Source organism: Alosa pseudoharengus, unplaced genomic scaffold (genome assembly GCF_046254945.1).
Source record: "Alosa pseudoharengus isolate Yale_2024_CS ecotype anadromous, Long Island Sound unplaced genomic scaffold, YU_APseudo_1.1 YU_APseudo_1.1_scf_13, whole genome shotgun sequence".
Classification (NCBI taxonomy): domain Eukaryota; kingdom Metazoa; phylum Chordata; class Actinopteri; order Clupeiformes; family Clupeidae; genus Alosa; species Alosa pseudoharengus.
This window is the reverse complement of record NW_027468598.1, coordinates 6,649,904-6,670,277: the sequence shown is the minus strand read 5'-3', so window position 1 is coordinate 6,670,277 and position 20,374 is coordinate 6,649,904. Positions and strand designations below refer to the sequence as shown.

Here is a 20,374-nt window from a genome sequence, read left to right as displayed (position 1 = left end):
GTTATTACGTCTTGGGGAGTTAATTTCTTCTGTTTGGTTCAATTTGTTTGTATGTCTGTCAATCAGTCAGCCAGACTATACAAAAACTTGGTGGATCGATAGAGCGCGGGCAAGGAACCCATTAAATTTTGGAGTAGATCCAGATCCAGGTCTGTGCTCCCTCAGTGCCATTAAAGTTCAACATGTCTTCATTAATATGGAAAGCTTGTCCTCCAAAGGGGATTCAGCATCACTAGCATTTCTAATTAAACTTCTCACACACACAGGCACTATGCCGACATCTGACTCCCCCACCTGCCTCCCACAGGCCAGAATGACGTCTGTTTTTCCCTCTTCCATTCTTACTTAAATTCATTTGCAGCTTTTGATGATGCTTTCTATTGATTATGATCCAGGACACTTCCATGCCTGATGTATGTGTGCATCCATTTTACATTTCATCTCTTTTATATTATGTGTTTATATTATATGTATTAAAGATTAAAGATGTTTGCTGCATTGAGATTACATGATTGGGTTGACTGAAGCATGCTTTAAATTCACCTCTCCAAGTGTGGTTTCACTGTTATTATTTGCACTATTCCCTATCTTAGAGTTAAATCAATTTTGCAAGGTCTTCAGATCCTTCCTAGTTTCTATGACAACATAATTCCCCTCTCAATCTCAAGATCCTCATTACCCTCTATTACACATGCTCTGTTCTCTTTGCTTTCCTCTTCTTTTCCTTTGCGATCAGTAATGCCCCTCACTCCATCTCCTGTTTCATCTCAAGCCTATATTTGCTACACAGCAGCACAAAGTATAGCCTAAAAGTTAACAGGATAATGATCTCCCAACATCTAGGCCTATGAGCTAGAAATAGCTTAGAGCTTAGACGTGGCAGGTCATGTCACAAGTGGCATTAACAACAAAGTAATTTCCCAAGAGCTACATACGAGGAGTATACATGTTTTTTTATACATGTTTTTTTTTTCTTTTTTGTTGTTTGTTGTTGTTATTTATACTCCAAAAATGATTAACATTCAAGCCATTCAATAAGTGATTCTGACACATGATAGACTGACAGACAGAGGAAACCATGATGGGGCAGACAGATAAGTGTCATTGGCAGGCAGACAACCCATTGTGTTGCTTAACCGTGTGGTCAACTGTTGTTTTGCAATGGTATATACAATGTTAAGCAATGCATTAATAATAATTACTATAATTATTGCAATTGCATTACTAATCATAATGATCAAGAAGTATATCCCCAACTGCCCACTGCGGTCTTTGATGAGCGTCTATTGTGTTGACCAGCCATAAACGCTAGGTCAAATTCAAGACTCTTTTCCTCAGTGGATCCTTGTTGGTGGAATGAGTTGCCCAGTGCTCTCCGTTCCTGTGATAGTTTTGGGTCTTTCAAGAGGGGTCTAAAGTCATATCTGTTCAACATGCACTTAGTTCATTAAGTGTTTCTTACAGTATGTGTTATGGTTTGTATATTATAGTATTTATTTATTTAGGCTATTGATTATTTACTGTTAAATTTAACTATTGTATTGTTGTTATTTGTATCACTTTGGATAAAAGCGTCTGCTAAATACCATAACTATAACCATAATAATTATTGTATAGCCTATGTAGCCTAAAGAACATTTTTAGGAAAAAATTGGGATCAAATAAGTTGGCGGACACCGTAATGAGGATTTCTAGTCTAAGATAGCATATGAAGCACTTGCATTTTCTGCACAGCAAATCTATCTTGGAGGGCTGGCCTGTCTGTCCTGTGATTTAAGGTGGCCAGGAGGTAGGCCTATTTAGCGCAGCAGAACTCCTCTTGCGGGGATAATATTTTTTGGCTTAATAGCCTAAAGTATTTAGGTCCACCAGAGGGAGTCCTCACCTGAAAAGCCGCTTCACAACATATCACCAGAAAATCCAAAAACCTTTCTGGCTCAGTGCTTTGAGAAAAATTGCTTTTCAAAGATCTTAAGCAATTTTTTCAAAAACACTTCTTTAATCATCATGGTAACACTACAGTCTGCATAGGCTAATGCAGATAAGTGGTGAAAGTAGGGTAGGCTACCTGATATTCATTTTTGAATTAGCCTATAAATTCCAAAGCCAAAGCATCTACTTTCCCCCCACCCCATCAAACACTACTAAATAACAATACTTAGGCCTGATCTGTTTTAGGCCTAATAATAGGCTATTTATTATTATTATTATTAATAATAATAATAATAATAATAATAATATTATGATTAGCCTATTGTTGTTGTTGTTAATAAGAATAACAATAGCCTAGTAAAAATAATAATAGGACTAATCTAATTAAAATTTAATTTGTTAATAGCCTAATTGACATGGGCAGCCTAGGCTTTTACTGTTGTGTTAGGCTTTTTTTTTTATAACAAACTTGGCATTTTGGTTATACAGTTTTTCGTTGTTCTGCCATTGTCCTAATGACCTACAAAGAAGGCAGTATGAAAGCTGTGTGAAGTTTGTTGTTGGCTGATTTCGCTTAGGCTACCATCAATGAAGAAAAAAGCGGGTGGCTGACTTGCCACATCAGTCGGTTGTATTATTCGAGCACTCAGATCCGGTGGTACCTATGGACAGTGTCGTGCAGTGTCTTTCCCCTTCTCCAAGTCACTATACATGGTCAACTGAAGGTCTCGTTCACCGCGTGGATTTTTAATCTGAGAAAGCTGAAATCTGTTTTGCCCAATGGGCTGTAGGCTACTCGAATGCGTGGAAATGTAACGTTACCTGGCATTTGATTGTTATAGCCGAGGGGATATTGCGCAGTGGCAGCAATGAAAGCAGTGGCGGCCACTTCAGGTGATGTCGGTTTGCCGTCATTCTTGACATCGGCCTCTTACAGACAGCGGAATGGGGTAGGAAATTTATAGTTCCAACTACATAACCAATCTATCACGCACATTTGCGACTTTTCAAAGTGTACGACTCGCCTTATTGACAAACGTACTGTTTTGAAATAAATAACATCTTAAGTTGGGACTTACACAGAGGGATCATGTGCAGATGTGTAACCCAATTGAACTAGCAAGACTATAGCAACGTCAGCTACCGTAGCCGTCAGCTAGCAAACTGTCGTTAGCTTACAGACCCAGCTTAGCTAATCAGAAAGGAGATTGTCGCACCAGGCCATGCTCCATGTGACTTAGTATACAAAATGTTAGTGTGACGTACACGGCTGTATTAATATATGTGCGGTCATATCCAGATGGTCGTATAACGTATGGGTGGTTTATCGTTATCAAGCAAGTGAGTGCTTTATCCAGCCTTGTATACCGACCTGTTTGCTTGGCTACTTCTGGCACTTCAAGAATTTGGTCTGGGGATATGCTGCTATCAGCTAAGTTAGCTGGACAGCTAATTCAACGCAGCATGGAAAAGGCTGAGTGGACTATGAAATACGTGGACGTACTACAGTTATTATTTAATTCAGCTGTTGTCTCTGAAAAGAACTGCGCACACTTGTTACTTTACTTACGGCCTGTCTACCCCCATTTCGACACCAGTTACAGCATCAAGTGAGACCAATCCAGGTGGCAAGGCACCTGGCTGAAAAAACCCTGTTACGTGTTTCTTGTCTTTCGTCACCAGTTGACAGTAGTGAACGAAACAATTGATTACATCTGTGCAGTAGCCTCGGGAGCCTGTTAGATCCTCAGCCACATCTGTGATGAAAATATGAACATGTTGTTCATTGCTTAAACAATAGTTGGATTGTAGGTAATCCATACACCAACACTGGTAATGCACGCGTTTTTAAAACTTTATGTACTCTGAGGCCTGTTGTGAAAGGTCTGGCCTTTGACCTTGTGTTATGCTGGGAATTATTGTCAGATGTGTAATTGAATAATACTATCAAAAGAGAGACTTCAATTTTATTTGAGCACACTGAATGTGTTGACTCAAAATTATTTTTCAGTCACCTATCCATGGCACTGGCAGGAACAACCTATCATTGTTTTTAGTTCCTTGCATTTCTAAGACAGTGTCACCATGAAATCAAGATACGTTAAAATTTCCATGGTAACACTGTCAAGGTTTCTTCCATGTTTGTGATGACACACCCAAGACACTCTTCAGTTGCTTGTATCCTTCACCGAGTTACACTGCAAATTATGTTGGTCTCCCTGTCAGTCTGTGAGATTCAGCTGGGCTATTTATAGCATTGGACATGGTTTGCAGGGTGTGCAACTTGATCTGAATTGTCTTTGAGGTTGAAACCCACCGCATGTCCTTTTCTGTGCCCTAGCTCAATGCCTCTCAGTCTAGGCCACTGTTTACACACTCAGTTCTTACATGTAGATGTTGCCTTCTCAAAGAGCCTGGACCTAAAGTGTTGTTCACATTTATTGGCCTGAGAGAGCTATTTATCCAGTAACCTTTTATCATGTACAGTAGCATGAGGGTAGATCCACACTTTGTCTTACACATGCAAAGAGAAAAGTTTAAAAAGTGACCCAAAGTTGGCATACACGTGCGGGCTATGCTAACTAGTGTTCATTCCACAGGTGGCCATGCTGTTCTTTTTACAAGGAGAAACTGTGAAGCATCAAGATGACACTTTTATCATCTGCTGTCTCTGCACAATTCAAGAACAGTGCTTATGGTTAACACACCCAGACATCCTGTACTGAATTATATCTTCTTCAGTATACCTGAATCACTGTAATTTAAACAGTATATATCAGACCAAGACTAATCCTTTTAGAGTTGTCAGATGTCAGAAATGTATCATGTTTGTCGTCTCTGTGACTTCTCACAACTTTGTCAACAGTGCCATATTACAACTCACAAAAATCTATTTAATATTCTAATATGAAGCCTAGTTAAATATTTTCCATGCATAGTGTATTTCATAAGGCAATGTACATTATAGAGTGGTGCAAGGCCAAGCAGATTTAGTGCTGTTGACAAATTGTGTGTTATCTGGGAAGGTGATCTGAGAGCTTTGGGGTGAGTTACAGGCAGCGTGGCTAGGGTGAACTATGAAAGAATAATGTGATACTGAGAAGGTTTCCACCTAGCAGATTGGAGCTGAAACGTAAGTTATAGGCCTATATAGTGAAACTAGAATCTAGATATTGTTTTAATGTGTGTAAAAAATAGTAGTAATAGTGGATTACTCCATTCAAATGAGTACAGTTAAAACTGGATTAATATTCCCAGAGCAGGACCATTATACAGTAGTCTCTCTCTCATTTTCTAAGACAAGTCCAAGCATAAATTATGCAAAAACTATCAGTACTCTGGAGCAATCTAATACAGGACAAGATGTTTAATTTCTTGTGCATGAACCTAAGGGGACACCCACAAAGAAAAGGCCTCTCAATCTCACATGGTTATCCCTATTTCTAAAGAACATCTGCTGTCATGTACTGTACAGAAAAAAAACATCTTAGTTACTATGGCACACCACAGGCTATCCTGAGTGGATGGCCTGTGGTCCCTGAGCACCAGAGATATGAACCTAGATAAACATTAGTTTATTCCTATCTTACTCTCGGATTTTTCACCATGCGCTGTACTTTTATTAAGCTTTGAGCCCAGGAGTGTGGCAGAAGGTGTGTTTTGGTGCACAATCCAGAAATTGCAATCTTACACCCTCTAAAAATCATTACGCCACTGACCAAGAGAATTCTGACACGGTTTCACTATATATATTTTTTCACATTTAATTTTTTAATATTTAACAGATTTATACCATCAATGTTACATCATTTTATGTCTAGAAGGAATGTTGACTGCACAAGGCCTACTCATGCCACTAACAGTTGGCAGAGGAAATTAAGTGTTGCTCAATTTCCTGTATCAAGATGGGACCCAACTTTGATAACGAAAACAGCCATATTTTTACCACAAGTAATGAAAGTGAAAACCTCAATAGCACAAAAAATGTGACTAACAATAGCACATTTGACAACAGCAATTATAAGAAGAAGAATGGCGCTGTAAACCTTAGCAGCATTTGGAAAGGAGAAGGTAAATAAGACAGAAACATTGGATTTTTAACAGTGACAATTTTGAATACAAATCAGCCTTGAGACTGTTACAGCTGACGAAATTTGAAAAGGAATAAAACTCAAATTTCTTCACCTATTTTTGTTTGTTGTTTTTTTATTGTTTGTTTTGTTTTGTTGATTTTTGATCAAGGCACTTTCCCTTAGGTAACCTGTTGTTATGCTTGTAGTTTGTTTAACTCCCTCAAGAATAGGCTGTATAGCAACAAGTATCATGTTGAAAATGAGAAACAAGGGAGTGTTTAAGGTGCAGTAGAGAAGGTCTAGATTGAGGGAAAGAGGGAGGATGGGAATAAGTTAAGCCAGTGCCAAATCAAGCGAATTGAAAGGATACTATGATCAAAACATTAGCAGAGACTGACATTTCATGTGACCATATACTGACATTTTCAGTTTTGAAACTTCATCTTCACCTATTTATATCCTATCCTTATTTTTTAAGGAATTCTGAATATAGGGTAAAGGAAGTGAACTAGGTGTCAATACTTAGTAGGGCTGTAACGATATGCGATTCGAAACCGAAATCGCGACACTCATATCCACGAAACTGTGTCGCAGTGTGAAAAGGCAGAACCGCAACACACCCTTTCTAGTGTTTCACACAGTGCTTTGCAGCTTGCGCGGCCTCATAAGCAACACACATCTCCCGCTTTACTTACCGGTAGCCTACGTTGTCCAAAAATAAATAAATAAATCATAATTTCATACCTCTCGTTGCTTTAATTGTGGACTATGTGTTCAACTTTACCAAACAGTTTAGAAGTAAGCCCCCTCCTTGCCCCGCTCTCTCTCGCTCTCCCTCGCTCAATGGACACACGCGACTTGGCCAACACAATCCAAATAAAACATACACAATCGTGAAAGCAAGGACACATAGAAGACGACTAGCTAAATTATTATTAAATCCACTTAGCATCATTAGCATGCTGCATTTGTTTAAAACTCTTGCATTCAAGTTAACTGATCATCTCAATACCAATGTTTTCCAAAAGGGCCTGTCCCAAGGAGAACAAGTATTATCTTGGAACTTAAACACACATGGGGAAACTGAACAGTCCAATCAGTAGACTATGATAAGCTAGCCAACTATGGTACTTTGTTAACAATATTTCCAGGCTTCAACCAGACAGCTGAATTAAAGAGGTAGAGTTGTATAGAGTTATATTATAATATTATAATCCTCTGGTGTTCTAAGGTAGGCTATTGAAATGTCTCAAGTAATATAACCATGGCGTAAGCTGATTGCTGTTTGCTTTGGCATAGGGATTGTGGTTGATTTCACCTGTTTAAACTATTGACCCAGTGTAATACTGCTTGGACCCCAGTGATCGCACCTCGCAGTTTTGAATAGGCTGAACTTTTTTTCATAAATATTTCTGAGCAAGGTACAGGGGAAGAATTGATTGAATTTCAAATTTCAGCATCCAATGTTATTGTGTGGCCTAGTCATTAAGTTCTGTTCACAGTGTAGATCCCTGCTTGCAAAAAAATCATATATTTCATAATTCATATATATATATATGAGAGAATTGTTTGCTTTCCCATGGAGAAAATAAACTATTTCAGGTGTGCACCTAGCTTTTTCTGCTGTCTGCTGGCCAGTTGCTATGTACGTGCTTGCTTGACAACAGATAATGATCGGTCTAAAAGCTAGAAAGATATTAAATTCAATAAGAAAAAAAATTGTAATTTAATGCTGTGAAAGATATATTCCAACTCATTCGACGTAAAGCAACGAGATGGTGGCTCTCGCGAAACACACCTCTTTATGAAGACTGGAACCGCCACCATTTTGCTCCCATAGACATAAGTATATACTTTTTTGATCCCGTGAGGGAAATTTGGTCTCTGCATTTAACCCAATCGGTGAATTAGTGAAACACAAACAGCAGACAGTGAGCACACAGTGAGCACACACTAATCCCGGCGTAGTGACCTGCCTGCTACAACGGCGGCGCTCGGGGAGCAGTGAGGGTTTAGGTGCCTTGCTCAAGGGCACTTCAGCTGCGGCCCACTGGTCGGGGCTCGAACCGGCAACCCTCCGGTTACAAGTCCAGAGTGCTAACCAGTGGGCCACGGCTGCCCCAATAGACATGAATAGTGATGAAGTATTCTCATTCATCCTTCACATTCATGTGAATGTTTGTGATAAACTTGAAGTAATTCCCTGAAGGCGTTTGTGATATACCATGTTCACAAGACTGTGAGGTCATGTTGACCTTGACCTTTGACCATTCTTTTGATATCACATATGAATGGATGGACGTAAAAACACAATGCCTCCGGCCATGATGATGGGGAGGCAGAATTTTTTTCTCATTTCAATAATAGGCCTACAAGTTATAGTAAACATTTTCCCCTTATAAATCTGAGATATAGATACACATCAGGGCCAGGAGTAATGAACATGAGCAGGTGTTTGTGTCTGCTTTGAGATGCCTGAACAGGGTGAGGAATGTCACTGCTGTGTGTTGGCTCTGTACTATGAGTACCGCATTCACAAACATCAGGCAGGGTCTGAAATCTGAATGCAGCCTCACAACTCCTTACTCAATGACTTGTACTTTTCACTGCGTAAGCGCGCACATGTGTGTCTGAATATTTGCTCCCAGATTAACTATTTTGTGTAGGCTAGACTTCTGATTGAAGTAGTGATGGGAGTGAGACAGCCAGCTGAGAGAGACTGAGGGTGCTGTGGAATGTCTATGGGGAGTTTTTGTGGTTTTGAAAGCTGGTTGCTGTGGGTGGAGCTTGTTGCACTGGAAACAGTTCAGAACATCAAGCCCCTCCACTCCTTGAGTAGGAAACCTTGATTTTTGTTTTCTTCTAACAGCTCTGGTATTTTATGGATTTGCAGAAACTGACTCAATCAGTTTCACCATGTGTCATTATACTGATAATCTCTACCCCCCCCCCCCCCCTCCTACTCTTAGAGAGAGCTGAAGACAGCATGCAGCTCAGTAGATTTCTGAAAGAAGGAAGTTGCTACATTGATGGATGTATCGCCCAAGTCAAATAGTTGGTGTAAGTCAGCTCATTTTTTTCTGCACACCCTTTATGAAACAAGCACAGTAACCTCAACTCCGACACGACTAATTACATCCATCCAAATATGAAATTGGTGGTAGTGTTGGTATGTTCTTTTAGGGCATCAGAACCATCTCTTCTGACCTCTACCCTCTTTATTTTGTCTGCAGTACTGTGTGAAATTCTGTGAGCCTCAGGAGTACACACAACACATTACTTGCCAGTACTGTTATCAACGACCAATCAAATGCACCCTGAAAATAAACTGACCACTAATGGTAAGCAAGTGGTTAGTAGCTCCGAAACTCAGATTTCTGATGCGAACCAGCAGCAAGGCCTTGGCACTAAGGGTGTTGGGATTGGAAGTCATGGAGTCAAAACCAACCAGGTTTCTCCCGGATTGAACAGCGTGGGTCCATCAGGTGTTGGTGGAGGAGTAACAATGTTGAAGACCAAGACTAAACGGGAGAGAGCTATCTCCATGGACGCAGGTGACCTGAGAGACTCCCTGGAGCCTGATGCTAAAGGTACAGTAGATTAAAGAGAGTATTACTGTATATATGCCATGTCTCTTGATTTCTCAGTTGACATACTGATGGACATAGACGAAGGTAATGCAAAGATGTTGCTTCTATATTTGTATTATGTTACATTTTACTGATATAATACATCCACAGTATATCTTTGGTCATATTGTAGCAATAACTCAGGATAAGTCTCTGTTCAGTCCAGAGTGAAGGAGACAGAATATGTTTGAGGAAGCATATTAAAGGTAAAGTGAAGAAGGTTGAGCGTGAAGCTAGAGGGAGGTATGACAGTCTGTCCTCAGCCAGTGCACTGTGTCAAAGCAGAGGAGGAACAGATGACCTTTTAAGCATCCTCTTTTATTCCCAGCAGACACGGCTTTATGTTAACAAATGAGTCAGCGCTCTCTTTCTCTCTCCCCTCCTTCCTTCCTGTTTCATAGCTGGCTAACTGTCTGTAATCGTTGGCAAGGCAGCAGATTTTGTAAGGCATAGGTGAAATGTACTATTTTTTTTTTGAATTGCTGTTAGAAATTCTGTTGCTGAAAGATCTGGGAATGGAGGATCTCTTTTATCATGATCTCTCTTCTTCATTGAAAAGCCACTATATACAAATTACAATAGCATGTAGTACAGAATTTATTGAACTAAATGAAAATTTGGCAGAGCAGTCATTGAAGAAACAAAAGAAACAACCCACTGACCCTACACTCTCAGTAATGGTAGAGGTGTGACATCCACACCAAGCTGCCAATAATGTGTCAGGCTTTACTGACCTCGTATTCATTAGTTAAAGCTGCAGTTGACAAGATTTTTTTGATCATATTTACTGAAACCGACACTATGCTCCGTATAAATCAGCTGGTTTTACAAAAAAACCCACACTTCTACCTCCACCTAGAGCCTGTTATTTGTTTTGCAAAAATCTACAGCTCCTGGTTCTTCTGATCCAATCAGAGCAGGGCTGTGTGAGATCTGACTGTCAATCACAGTCTGGTGTGCACTGACGAACTCGATGAGAGGGTGCTCGGTGGTAGTGGGGGAGGGACATGAGAGTTGTAAACATTCAACATTTTGGCTAAGTCCCCTCAAACTGTCAGACTTGCCCACTGCAGCTTTAATCTTGCATTATCCAACCAGACAGAGAAGTTAAATTTGCTATTTACCCATTTGTTTTTCCCAGTCATAACTGAGAGCCCTTTGTAGTCTGCTTGTTATAAACCATGCGTCCATGGCATTAGAAAGTAACATTGCGCTTCTTCTCTAGTGATCTTCTGTATCTAGCTTGCACTTCTGTTTTCCATGCATGCCCGCCCGGCAGGAGAGGAAGCCTTTTAGTGTGAGCTTCCAGGTGTTTCAAGAAACTGGAATCTGAATCTGGAAAGGCTGGTGTGAACACAAATTTTCAAAGTTTACAAGTTTAGACCACTTAATGCACCCTCAACACCATGTCCACATTATTGTTTTGTGAATAACTGGAATGTTCTAGACCTGCAACAATGATTTATTTTTGATGGACAATTGTTCCTTTGTTTCTGCATATTCATATGAAATTATTTTTTTTAAATGTTTTCATACAGTTATTGAATAACTTTACTGAAATATGAACAAATTAATTTGTGTTTTATCATTCAGTAGCACATATATGCAACAGTGACCATTTTGCATTGCTGCACTTGTCTGATCAAGGTTGTAGAGTACTTCAAGGCCAGTGTATGCTCACTTCCTCTTGCTGTCAGCACAGTCATGTGAAGGTTTTGTTCTCATCTTGCCTTTGATTTACAGATTCACGCAGGTGGTTTCTATGTGTATTTTCTTGGATGTCTGTGAAAATCCAAAGCACAAATATTACTCTGACAGACAGTAACCTCTTGCTTTATCTCCCTTTGCTTGTGATTGTGTGTGTGTGTGCATGCATGTCTAGATGGCGTAATGCGTAGCAAGCGTCGCTGTGTTCTGGAGAAGAAGCAACCCTACAGTGGTGATGAGTGGTGCTCTGGAGGAGACACAGAGGAGGATGAGGACAAACCTAACATGGCAGTTCATCGTGAGTCTTCTTCACTGACACTAAAAGAGCACCAGCAGACATGCACAATTTGTAGCACCAAATGCCTTTGCTGACCCCTGGAGGACACACATCATTTGGCAAATTGCAAGCAAATCATGATCTCCAATTGCCTGTTGTAGGATCCATTTTTGTGTCCTCTTGAATGTGACAAATCTTAAGAGACCCTTGAGAAGAAGAAGAACCTGTTAGAAACAGACAGAAATATTTAGTCACTGACAAAGTTAATCAAATTAGTCTTTATTCACTTAATTCCAATCACTTTCCATCAGTGTTTTTGCATAACAGTATTAGTTGGTCTTGTAAAGGTTTTAGTTGCTATTCTTTTGAATATTGACATGGTCAAACATTCTGCCAGTCTCATAAAGTAAATACTAGGTCAGCTCCACCTAGTGTTAAAAACTGAGAACTACTAACAATAAGCCAACCTTGTCACATATGGCTCATCTGTGGATGTCAAATACAGCAAAAACTATGTATTTTAACAATCAGTGAGTATTTGAGCATCTCTCTCTCTCTGCAAGTCTTTAACTTGAAGGTCTGAGAAAGTGTCATCTTACAGTTCTCAATCTGAAAGTGCAATGGCGCTCGAGTGTGCAACAGTACTTTGTCCTTTATATGTATTAATGTGTCACATATACAAGGAAACATGATTATAGGATCTTTTTCCATTTCATTTTTTTTCTACTCTCTCTCACTCTCTGTCTCAGGAGAGCGTATGATCACTGGTACTTGCGGCACTGCTGGTGTTGGAGGGCAGTCATCTGCTCCTCCTGCAGGATATGCTTTTAGTTCAGGGAGCCTCCGATCTGACCTGCCCCGTCCTGCTCAACAAGTGGTGTATGTTTTCACCACCAGCCTAGCCAATAGGTGAGTAGGTGGCTGATATTGGAGGGCAAGAGCCCTATGTACTGAAGTTTACATTTTCTTTGTCATCCAGAGAATAATAAACAAAGCCTAACTAATTGTACCTTTTTCATGTGTTTCAGCGCTGCTGAGGCAGTAATTCATGGCCACACAGACTCGATACTCATGTTTCACCAGCAAAATGTCCCTCGTACAAAGCTGGATCAGGTTGGCAATTACACATACATATATTGAACTGAAATACATACACGGACACATACACATGCGAGTCGTATACACAAACAACCACGCATAAGTTATTATGTTATTATTTTATAAGTTATTAAGTTATTGTTACAAAGTTAAAATGTCTCGTGACATACAATGAATATCTAATACTGAAAGCATGATAAATAGTGTTCTTTATAACATAAATAAGTAGTAGGACACTTGGAGAGTGAAAACCTCCACTAAGGCAAATGCCATATTTTACAACATTAATGAAAGTAAAAGTAAACTCATTGAGGCTCCACTTGAGTAGGATCCGTCCCAGTCAATCTGATCCATGTTATTTGTTGGCTTATAAGGCACCTTTCCATCAAGGTTCATGAAATCAGGTATATTAAGATAATTAGGTTAAGATTTATCATAATCCTACTGACAGAGAAAGAAATAAACACACAAAAAGAGACAAATGGCACCAAAACACAACCTCTTTGGAATAGGTAATAAATATGAAACATATGAATTTTATACTCTTTGTTTCTCCCTTTTCCCACCATTTTGATCTATTTGGCCTCATGGCCAGGCCCTCAACAAATGCATTGAAAATTCCTAAAATAAAATGAAAGTGATGTACAGAACAATTGTCGACTGTTCTTCATCTGCATCTGATATATGTCATTATTGAAGATCTGGAGACATTTCAATTTTATCTCAACAAAAACCAGTGACTGCACCTTTAAACATGGTGCATATACAGGGATGTGTAATTAAGCAAAGTAACTACATATTTAACCCTGATTACCTTTCACAGGGTGATGTATATTTAATAGCCAGTAGCTAAATGAATTGTCTTCTTCTGCCTCCTAGTGTCTGCCAGCAGTGAGGAAGCTGCCCAGTTTACCAGAACAACTCAGCTCCAGAAGCACACCACCCATGGGAACACTGAAATCTCAAAATGACACTCCAAGGCCAGCATCTGTTGGAGGGGCAATTGGTACACAGGTCACAGGTAGCTCATCATCGAGTGTGCAACCTCAAGAGGCTGACCTGCCAGTCCACCAACCTCTGGATGGCCCTTCCAGTTCGCATCAGCCTTTGCAAGGCAGTGCTGGTCCACCAGCTGGAGATGTAACAGGGCCTGGGGGAGCAGAGGGTGTGGGGAACATGGCCCACCCTAGTGCTGGTGTCTCTCCCACTTCTAGTTCCTCAGTGCTGCCAGCACATCTCCAGGGTGAAGGGCCACACCGATTGTCCAAGGAGCAGCTGGAGCACCGGGAGCGCTCTCTGCAAACACTCAGAGACATTGAGCGACTACTGCTCCGCAGTGGTGTCAGTGGAGGCTCAGGAGACCTGGAAGGGCCAAATGGTAACCCCGGTGCCATCCACAGCAACAGCATCAACATAAACAACAATAACAATACTGACAACAATGGCAGAACGCAAGAGGGAAGTGAGAGCACTAAGAATGCTGAGAACATGAACAATAATAATCTTCCTCTTGATATGTCTGAAGTAGGTACTTTAAAAAAATATGAGGAGCCCCTGCAGTCGATTATGTCTCAAACACAGAATCTTGGGGGATCCAGACTTGATGATCCTGCTATAGGGCCCCACCTGGGCTTGCCAACCCAGCAGCACCACCACATGTCCTCACCACCAGAACTGGACTTGGGGCTGCTGCAGGACCATGATGGGCTGACGCCAGAGCAGATGGCATGGAGGAAGCTTCAGGAGGAGTACTACCAGGAGAAGCGTCGACAACAGGAAATGCACCCACACTCACATCCCCAGCACTACCGCATGATGGCAGAGATGGGCATGCCCAGGGGTCCACACCTCATGATGAGGGGCCCTCCCCCACCATACCACAGCAAATCAGACGAGCAGTGGGGCCCTGCACCTCTGATGGGTGGAGGTATGGGAAGCAACCCTCGGTTAATCGATATCCACCAGGATGGGTCTCAAGGCCCAAGATTTGTGGGACAGATGCAGAGAGGCCCATCGGGGACAAGGGGCTATCCTGTTAGCCCTGGGAGAGTTTTGACCATGGAGGGTCTTGGACTTCAAAGGTCTGGAATGGGCTGGGTGGAGGACTTGCCACTCAACATTGGTGGTGGTAGGTCACTGTTGCATGGATGCTACCCACCTGGTGGTCCTGGTGGTCCATCTCAACACCTACATGGTGACCCAGAGCGACAACTTATGCGTGAAGAGGTACTCCGCATCATGGAAAAGAGGCAGCTGCAGAGGCTCGAGCAAGAGCGGCTTGCCGTACTGCAGCAGCAGCAGCAGCAGGAAGGAATGGGACAGTCACGGTTATTAAACAACACAGGAAGGCCGAGTCTCCCTAACCAAGTTGTGGGTATCGGCCCCCATGGTGACCCCATGGATTTCCCACACTCACAAGCCATAATGCACTCTCCCCTTGGCAGGGTAAGAGAAGGAGATGGGCCCTCCCTAAGAGATCTTGGAGAATCTCCTTTAAGCACTCATCTAATAATGAATGTTAACTTGAATGCACAGGAACAGCAGGTGCTTGCACAGAAACTGCGAGGAGTTAATCGTGTAGGGGAAGTTTTAAGCCCAGAAGATATTTCCCGTCTTAGAGCTGGGCAGAATGGTCGCGGTGGTGCAAGTAAAGCTGTGATTACTGGACCAGAGGGTCCTGTGCAATTTTCTAACCAAAGATTTTGTGGGGGACAATCAGAGAGGTCCTACCTCAAGCAAACTGATCAAGCAAATTTTGGGCCAGATCAGCAGGGAACTACTCTAGGCAGCTCATCCCACCTAAGCCACATGCCTCTAGATACAGGCCCCAGAGGGTCTGACTCCTGTCCTCGTCATCCATCCAACTTGTCAGTCAATGTTAATTCCATGGGCTCCCCAACGATGGCCCCACCTCATCCACTCAAGTCCCCTTCCATTGGCCCAGAGCCATCCCCCCTTATGCCCTCTCCCTCTGCTTCGGTACTGAAGTCTCCCACCCCAGTCTCCACCACTAGTCCCTCTCATCCACATCTTCCTGCTGCATCTAGGGCAGGCACTCCATCCTCAACCTCCATGAAGTCACCGCAGATGATTGGCACCACATCCCTTGGCATGCATTCTCCCTCTGGCTCACCAGGACACCAAAAATCCCCTGTAATGAACATGGCCTCTCCCAGTTGGACCACATCCCCAAAGACCAGTATGCCCAGTCCTGGACGACCCCCAAATGGAAAGGGCATGGGCAATGGAACGAGCAACTCTGAAACAGGTAACAGGAAAATTGTTATGACATACAATTCTAACCGATCATGCCAGCATACTGCTTGGGGCTACAGGGGTGTCAATAAAGGTAATTTGCGTCAGGGAAGGTGACCGCTCTTTTAACGTACTGGTGTAGTTTACTGCTATCTGTCAAATTAGTGTACTAATATGGTTTACAGTACTATGAACTTGTTTAACTACCTAAAGAATTGCTATCCAGTAGAACATTCAGTCAAGCCTGTTAACTGAAACTAGCAGTGAGGCAGTCGGAGAGAGAGACCAATGCATACTGTCATGCAGGGTTTCTAGTTTTCCAACAAAAAACACAGGCACAGACATGACACATGCTGTAGTATTCTACATAGGAAAAGACACGATGGCAGTACACACTATTGAAATTAAGGGATTCAAAACTTTTGGTGTTATTTTGTTTGTAAAATAAATAGATTTCTGTTTACAATTGCATTTGATTTTCTGTGAATTTGCATGTTCTGAATCTGCCTAAGGAAAATCTAGCAAAGTAATTTTAACAAAAAGGAGGCTTAAAAGTAAAGTAATGATTAGTTTAATTGTATTGTGAAAACCACTAATAACATATTTGTTAAGGAAACATTATTGCAATGGATTATTTAACCAAATGTCCTAGCCCTGCTTCAAATTGATTCGATCATTGCCAATTGCATTATATTCAGCAACATTTGTCCGAGACAATATAATAGTGAAATGGCTTAAATGTTAAAATTATAGTCTAAGAAGTCTCATGGTTTTGTCCATACTGTTTCTCAGGTCCAACTCTGCCTCCAAAGAGTTCAAACTCAACAGTAACTAGCCAACCCAGCTCACTGAATTCCAGCATGCCCTTCACATCCTCTCCAGATGCCCCTCCATCCCAGAATCCCCTGTCGCTGATCATGTCTCAGATGTCCAAATACGCCATGTCTAGCTCCGCTCCTCTGTACCATGAAGCAATAAAGACCATTTCCACCTCTGATGATGAGATGATGCCAGACAGGCCCCTTCTGCCAGGCGTTAACATGGAAGGTATAGTATTTCACAAATCTAACTTCAGACATCTATGATAAGGGTGGATTTACACACTGTCCACCATGATGTCACTACATAACTGAAGCACATAATAAAATAAATAAGACTATCCTAAGTATGAACTGCACTCAAAGGCACCTTTGTTTTTCTCAGATAACTTTCACTTTATCTCCCTTCTTAACCATCAGGAAACCACCATCCATCCCCTCAGATGCTCCTCTCTTCCCAGAGTGGCATGGGCCCACCTGGCAGCCCACAAAGTCCCATTGGGATGTTGCTGCAAGGACAGCAGCAGCTTTCCCATGGTCCTCCAGGGTCCATGTTGTCCTCCCCTAATCTTATGAGCATGTCAGGTATGAACTCTGGTATTGTGGGTGGCGCAGGGGGGCTCTCTGGAGGGATAGGGCCATGCAATGCCTCATTGCATCCTCAAAACCAGATGATGGGCTTTCCTCGCATGCAGGCTCCATCTCAAGGCCCTCCACACTCCCCAGTTGGGGCATTGTCCCAGCATTACAGCCAGCACCCTGATGATATGCTCCCTCCCCAACAATTTCATTTGCTGGGGAAAGGATTACCTCACCAGCAGCCTACCCATCCCTCAGACTCCTTCCTCTCAATGCGCATGAGCGACGGTCCAGATCTGAGTGATGTTATCCGCCCTTCGCACACTGGCATTCCTGAATTTGACCTATCTCGTATCATTCCCTCTGACAAACCTAGCAGCACCTTACAGTACTTCCCAAAGAGTGAAGGGATGTCCCAGCCTCAGCCGAACTCTCACCATGGCCAGGCCATGCAGCAGCCCCCTCCCACACAGCTTCTGAAGCAGCTCTCCTCTGGTCCTCACCACAGCAATGCAGCTTCATCCAACCCCCACATTGCCAACCTTCAAAACATGATGGCAGAACAACAGCTCTCAATTCATCCCTCACACTATGGTATCCGTGCAGGAATGCCCCAGAGTGGAGGGAGAGGTATGGTTGTGGGACCTATGAACCACCCTGGACATATGATGGTCAGGACAGGCCTGGGGCCCCAGCAGCAGCAACAATATCACCAACAGCAACAGCAGGTCATGATGTCTAATAGCCTTCAACACCACCCATCCCACCCACATCCCAGTATGATGTCCCCACAACAGCAGCACACACACAACTTAATGGCCCAGCAGAGCCTGATGATGATGCAGGCAAAGCAAAGGGGGATGCCCATTCCAGGGGAACAGCTCGGGCAGCAGGGCCCACTGATGTCCCCACAGGGTCTTATTATGGCCCCCTCGCACCCTGGAATGATGGGACCTCAGTCTCTCAGACAGAGGGGAATGTCTTTGAACAGTCCTTTGGGCTATGCACCTGGAAATATACATAACATGCCCTTCTGAACATTTATATGTTACTAAGTGTTCTGTTTTAAAGATTCCAAAATAATGGTTGTTAATAATTATTGGTAATAGTATTGTTACTTCATTAGGCCTACTTTAAGGTTTCTACAATTCGGATTGCCATTTTCTATATATTTGTAATATATGTATATATGAGAGAGACGTGTTTTGGGTTGAAAATCATTTTTATGTTTAATTGCTTGCCTTTAATTTCATACCAAACTGCTGTCAGATGGAATATAAATCTGTACATGTGAATCATACATACATGGATATATATATGAAATGTTATTGGTTCTTGTTTGCAAATGGTCTCTATAACTGCTTAAGTCTAAAAAGAATAATAAGGTCAAACATATACTTGTTGTGATGTAGTACTTATCTATGTGTTGGAAAATGGTGAATTGAGAGGTGAAAACAAATTGAAGAAGACATAATAACCAGTTACATTGGTCATTTTGTGTCAAATCATAAGGTTGTTGCTGCACAATTTCATATTTTGTTCTAACCTGGTCTATATATATATATATTGTGAATGCATCCCAAAACCAAGGCCTGTAGAATATTTCTGTGAATATCCTATGTCTTAATTTAGGAATACATTTCCGTTTTTCAGCCTGAAAAGCACATTATCAGGGAAAGTTTGGACATTCATTTCTGTAAAAGTATTTTTGCTAGCCATCCCAAACTTTGAACTTTTTTGCACTTTGTTCCTAATCTAGGACCTAAAATCAATAGGTATGCAGTACAAACTTGTAATGGTCAGGTCATACTGAGAATATGTTTGGTCAGGCTAGGAATACTACTTTTTAAGATATTAATGCCCAGACATTACTTCCAAGATAATGCATTTTTGAGAGAAACATCAAACCATTGGAATTTAACAAAACTATTTCACAGGTGTTAGTTTTGGGACCTAAACATTATGCAGACAAACTGAGCAAAATCTGATCCAGATTTTGTTTGATCTGACACGGAATGACCCACATACATTATTCAACCAGCCACAATTTAATGTGGATTCCTGTCAGACAGGTTATCAGACAGGTACTGTCCTTGATTATAATCCATTACACTTTTGGTCAGATTCAGCAACATTTTCTTTGTGTTTCTCTAGCTCCTTGTTTTTCAAACACTGTGCCACGACACACTAGTGGCGTGTGAAAATAATCCAATTTCACTCCATTGGTCTTTTTCTTAAAATGTGCAAATATAGTGCAGAAAATCCATCAAAACATGCTACAGTTAACAAAAACTGTACTAAAGCAAAACAAAGACATAAATTGCCAGACTATGTCCTTAGACCCTGAACAGACTTGACCAATAGGCTTCAACCTTCAGACATGTTAAACAAACCACCAGTACATAGGGCCTAATACAGCCTAAAGTTAGGGTTAGTTGTAGCCCCAGTGCTAAAATAATCAAGTAACTAAATAACAACACTGTTATTAATTAACAACATATGATTTTTAATAAACCATTAATACATACAATTTTCTCTCACCAAAACCGCTTTTGTGCAGATAAAAACCCCATGTTAGTAATATACATTAAAACATCTTTGTCAAAATGGACCACATCACCCACAAAACCCCTCTTATTTCCCCATGGTGGTTCCCCACAAAAAAACTGAAAGTTAACAGGGAGTTTGAATGGTGGTGAGTAAACTGTATACGGAGTTGTAATTAAAAAGTTTTACCCAATAAATGAAATCTTTTTAACAACCTGTGTGAACGTTTGCATTTCTTGACACTAGAAGAAGATGATACAGATGAGAGATGAAAATGACAACGTAATTGGATTGTTGGTGCCCCCCCCCCCAATCCCAATCCTCCCCCACCTTTCTTATGCAGCCCTTGCCACTTAATCTACTAAACCTTGACCCCCCATAAATGCACAAATAGGCTGACACCAGACTTAATTTCACTGCATTTCTTACATCCAGTAACTATATGCATGTGACAATAAA

At 41.5% G+C, this 20,374-nt stretch overlaps 1 protein-coding gene across 1 annotated transcript; it reads left to right on the top strand.

Annotated features, from left to right (window-relative positions):
• Positions 1-2,581: 2,581 nt before the first annotated feature.
• Positions 2,582-20,129, top strand: bcl9l (bcl9 like). The gene is made up of 9 exons (XM_076281936.1): positions 2,582-2,882; positions 8,975-9,065; positions 9,239-9,595; positions 11,517-11,639; positions 12,368-12,527; positions 12,647-12,731; positions 13,596-15,984; positions 16,764-17,018; positions 17,210-20,129. Exons 3-9 carry the CDS (start codon positions 9,316-9,318, stop codon positions 18,403-18,405), a joined length of 4,488 nt encoding a protein of 1,495 aa, XP_076138051.1. The 5' UTR covers positions 2,582-2,882; positions 8,975-9,065; positions 9,239-9,315; the 3' UTR covers positions 18,406-20,129.
• Positions 20,130-20,374: the final 245 nt, after the last annotated feature.